The sequence below is a fragment of the Camelus bactrianus genome, chromosome 10 (genome assembly GCF_048773025.1).
Source record: "Camelus bactrianus isolate YW-2024 breed Bactrian camel chromosome 10, ASM4877302v1, whole genome shotgun sequence".
Classification (NCBI taxonomy): domain Eukaryota; kingdom Metazoa; phylum Chordata; class Mammalia; order Artiodactyla; family Camelidae; genus Camelus; species Camelus bactrianus.
This window is the reverse complement of record NC_133548.1, coordinates 29,591,219-29,595,987: the sequence shown is the minus strand read 5'-3', so window position 1 is coordinate 29,595,987 and position 4,769 is coordinate 29,591,219. Positions and strand designations below refer to the sequence as shown.

The window sequence follows — 4,769 nt, the reverse complement described above, 5'->3', positions numbered from 1 at the left end:
CCTGGTTCTAGGACAGATTAATGATCTAAATCCAGCCAACTGTGGCCACTGAGGTTGACCTGAAGGACCTGCATTTGAGCTACCAGGAAATCTAACCTGCCATTCTTGCTACATGTGAACGAGAAAGTTTGTAGCCCTGAAAGACACAAGTAGCCATCTTGGAACAAAATAAAAGAGACTGCCAAGAATGAATATAAGCTGAAGAAGTAGAAACAAAAAATGGTGAGAGAAAAGACTAGGTTCTGGACCAGGCCAAGGCTGAAAATCTAATTTATATTTTCTGTAAGTCAAGGAATTCCCTTTGCTTTTAGTCTGATTAATTTGGACTTTCAGTTACTTGTACCAAAATAATTCCTTCCTGATTGGTGACATGGGGTTTGTGTCTTTAAATGCGGGAACTGCAGGAAAAACTGGATATTGTGTGTTTATATATGCCTGACTCTCCAACCAAAAAAGACTTGTTTTTGCACACCTTTGTATCTGTGCTGACTTAACACTGTTCCCTGCACGTACTAGGGGACGAGTAGTAGTAAGTGCTTAAGATAGGCTTGTTTAGTTGCATTGGTTAGTGAGTCAGGGAGGGGACTGTGCAAGTGGAGTGAATCAGAGTAAATTCCTCTTCTTTTTTTTGGCCAAATGGCCAATTTGAATCCATGTGTTGTCATTTGTAAGTATGCCAGGGGAGAAAGGATGAAGCAAGATGGTTCTCAAGTCCAAGAGTCCAGCCTCTCAACTGGAGAAGGTTGTAGTTTTCTGCTGAAACTACAGTGAAAATGTCATAGGTTTTAGTTAGCATAAACACTAAGAAAATCCCTTTAGTCTATGTTTTCACGATGCCAAGTATCTGGATAAAAATGAAAATGTGCGGCCAACATGCTCCCCCAAATCTACGCAAGTGATGCTGCATTGACAAACTATCCGATTGCTTAACCAGACCTCTCATTGTCTACCCAGAATTGTTTATGTCATAAAAAGTGATGGCAAGAAGGATGGTACTGCGGTGCTGAATGACACCAGTCCATTATGACTCTGAGAGGGAGCTAAGTATAAACACAGGCAAATCACATGAGTGTTTCAGTGACATATCAAGGCAGAAAGAGGAACTCATGATAGAAATAGGGAAAGTGCCTTTGTTTTTCCCACTCCTTCCCTGCCTTTTTCTCTATAACCCTATTGCTGTGCAACAAAAAATGTCTCTTATTTATTTATATTAATTCTCTTTCCATGTCCCAGAATGTAAGTTCCAGGAGGGCAAGACTTTGTTTTTGTTCACTGCTGCTCTTTTTGTGGCACCTAATATAGATTTTGATGTATTGTAAATGCTTAATAAACATTTGATAAACAAAGGAGATGCCCTGAATGATGGTGATTTGCTAAGCAATTCATAAATCAGAAACCAAAATGGCCTGATGAAAAAACAAATACTTTTTTTCCTAAACTAAATTAAAAGACCTGGTGACTTAGTGAGTGGCTGGCTCAACTGCAATCTTACTGGGTGACAATAAACAATTTGTTGAACGAGCATTCTATTCCTTGGTTTCTGCATCTGGAAAAATGGAGATACCAGTATCAGCCTTATACTCTTCAAAACTTTTAAGTGTCCCAAAAGAGGCAACAGCTGTAAATGCGTTAGATTAAAGGCGAATTAGAGGGGCTTACCAGGATACTTTTTCATCAAATTCAACAATTATCTCAGCTGTCCATTGACTTATTAAACTGGCAAAACTCCATTTATCAGCTTTTGTTCTTATACACACTAGCAACCACGCATTAATCAGTTTTCTACATTCCTGTTTCTTCCAAAGTATGGTTATTTCACATTGAAATTAACTAACCATTTCATTCACTTCAAATTTGCCTTCAAAGTCATAAACTTTTTAATGATAAAAATAGACATACTCAGGGAATCCAATCTAACTGATACTTATTTTAAACGGTGAAATGGCATTTCTCCAGGGTAATTAGCCTTCCTCTCAACACGTTAATAGCAAAACAGCCTTCCTGTTGTGGGAATTGTATTTATCCTCTTCCCATTTTCTCCTGCAAGCTAAATTCTATTTTCCAGGATCTCCCTTCCAATCCTCAAAAAGAGACCCTGTACCTTTAATAGCAGAGACCTGGTGAAAGGTTTCTTTCCAAACTTGTTCCCTGGCTTCCAAGTGACGAAACCAGCTGTAATTTGAGAGCAGAGAGATCCTCAGGATATCATTAGCCAAAGGAAAAGCTCTGCGTTCCCACCCAGTCCAGGAGTTGAAACAGTATCAGAGGGCAAGAGCCTTTTTCTCCAGCTACAGGCTCCATCTCCGAGGAGCGAGTGGAACTCCGAGAGCCAGAGTGGGGCCACCGAGACTGCGTCCAGCCAGAGCCCTGGAGGAGGGGTTCCCTGTCAGCCAGGATCCCACCAGGAAACAGCCGGCTGAGTTCCAGCCATCGGAGCGCAGGAGCACAGAGCGCAGGAGCTCAGAGCAAGGGTGCATCCCGTGCTGCTGGCTGCGGGGGCTGCTACCCAGGCTCTGGGGCTGCAGCCACATGAAGCCAGCTGGGGAGGGGGGGCCAGGGTGCAGCAAGCCAGCCGGGACTGAGGCTGACGCCGTCTCAGGGAGGCACTGACTCCCCAGGGGACCCCCCTTCCTCGTGCCTGGGCGACAAGTCTTCTCCAGGGGCCCCCGGTCCTCCTGGATATCCAGGATGGTGTTCATGAAGTTCCTCTGGATGGGTTTTCTGTGCCACCTGTGTCAGGGCTACTTCGATGGCCCTCTCTACCCAGAGATGTCCAACGGGACTCTGCATCACTACTTTGTGCCCGACGGGGACTATGAGGAGAACGATGACCCTGAGAAGTGCCAGCTGCTCTTCAGGGTGAGTGACCACCGGCGCTGCTCCCAGGGGGAGGGGAGCCAGGCCAGCAGTCTGCTGAGCCTCACCCTGAGGGAGGAATTCACCGTGCTGGGTCGCCAGGTGGAGGACGCCGGGCGCGTCCTGGAGGGCATCAGTAAGAGCATCTCCTACGACCTGGACGGGGAGGAGAGCTATGGCAAGTACCTGCGCCGGGAGTCCCACCAGATCGGGGATGCCTACTCTAACTCGGACAAGTCCCTCACCGAGCTGGAAAGCAAGTTCAAGCAGGGCCAGGAACAGGACAGCCGGCAAGAGAGCAGGCTCAACGAGGACTTCCTGGGGATGCTGGTCCACACCAGGTCCCTGCTGAAGGAAACGCTCGACATCTCTGTGGGGCTCAGGGACAAATACGAGCTGCTGGCTCTCACCATCAGGAGCCATGGGACCCGGCTAGGTCGGCTGAAAAACGATTACCTTAAAGTGTAGGTGGAAGGGCACATTGCTGGGAGCCGGCATCAAAGCAGCCCTATCGCAGAGGGTGGGGGACAGAACGGGGCTACCTTTTCCCTTCTGCTTGTTATTTTTTATAACCAGATTTGCACTTGGAGAATGATCCGAAGTGATCTTTGAAAAAAAAAAAAGGAGTGAGAGTTGAGTGGTTTTAGTTCTGTTCATTATTTATGTGCTTGCCATTGATTTGTCACCTGGAAAGAACAATTTAAAGCCACGCCTCCCATCTTTCCTAGAGGGCTTTATAACTCTGCAGAGACACCTGTTTCAGCCACATCTAAACGGACACAGTTCGTGCAGTAGGGGCTGACTAAACTGCTCCATCCTGGAGGTGATGTGAGAAAACCCAGGGAGCATATGCAGAGCATCTTTCTGCCTTCAGCCTTCTCTCTTGGGCTCTGAAAGCTGTCAAAGTTGCCTGTTTCTCAGATGAGGTCAGAGGTGCCGCTATGCACGCCTGCCAGAGGATGGAAGTTGCCTGTTTCTTCTCCTTTTCCCTCTTATTTATTAACCATGGTCTCCAAGGTTTTGTTTGTAGTTGTTTTCTTTTGGGTTTTGGTTTTGGGGATTTTTTTTTTTTTTGAGAGTATGGGCTAGAAACTATATGCAAATCGTCTTTTGCAGGGAGATGTCTGCAGTGCCTCTGTGGGGAGTTGCAAATTAAAGGGGCCACGGTGAAGAAGTCTGAGCTCTGTGGTTACACACTCATGCTGATATGCTGATTTGCTGTTTCTCTCATTGTGTGTCTGTGTCCTCAGTGCTGCAGTCCATCACAAAGAAGTAGGTAGGGTGCCTGGACACACCCCCAAATGCTTGTGACTTAGGTTACCAATGTATTCTTTCTCATTTGGGGGCTTTGCTTCTTTTTTGCTTATTGGAAACTTGTACTCTAAGTAGGGGGAATTCTAATTCTCCTAACTCCTTAACTAAGTTTTGTTATTCAGCCAATAAATACGTTCTCGTACAATACTGGCTTATTTTCTAATTTATATCTGTTAACTTTCACACTGCAAAGATGGGCCAATGCAAAAAAAAAAAAAAAAAAGAGAGAGAGAGAGAGAGAAAGAGAGAGAAAGAAGGCTGGGATTTAAGCCAGTTTACTTAGAGTATATGATAAAGAAGGCAGAGGGAGAGCTACATATTTGGCAACTCTCCCTTCCGTGGCCACCCTCACCATCTTTAAAAGAAAAAAAAAAGTCTAGGCTGGGCTAGAACTTGATCTCTGCTGGTCTGCCTAAAAACTCCAGTTTTCTCTGGTTTTTCCTATAGAATCAACTGGAAAAGTTTACAGCAAGGCTCAGAGCTTATACACCCTCAGAATGCAGAGGGAGTGCTTTGTTCTGTTATAGGAATGACATGATGTTTAATTGTTTTGAAGACAAGTCTACGTTATTTAATGAATAATTTTAAAAGGAGGAAAT

At 45.1% G+C, this 4,769-nt stretch overlaps 1 protein-coding gene across 1 annotated transcript; it reads left to right on the top strand.

The window, feature by feature from the left end:
- The first annotated feature begins 2,204 nt into the window (after positions 1-2,204).
- FIBIN (fin bud initiation factor homolog) lies at positions 2,205-4,315 on the top strand. The gene has a single exon (XM_010964751.3). It carries the CDS (start codon positions 2,689-2,691, stop codon positions 3,322-3,324), a length of 636 nt encoding a protein of 211 aa, XP_010963053.1. The 5' UTR covers positions 2,205-2,688; the 3' UTR covers positions 3,325-4,315.
- Positions 4,316-4,769: the final 454 nt, after the last annotated feature.

Coding starts and splice junctions, on each gene's coding strand:
- FIBIN (XM_010964751.3), top strand. CDS start 2,689: ATGGTGTTCATGAAGTTCCTCTGGATGGGTTTTCTGTGCCACCTGTGT.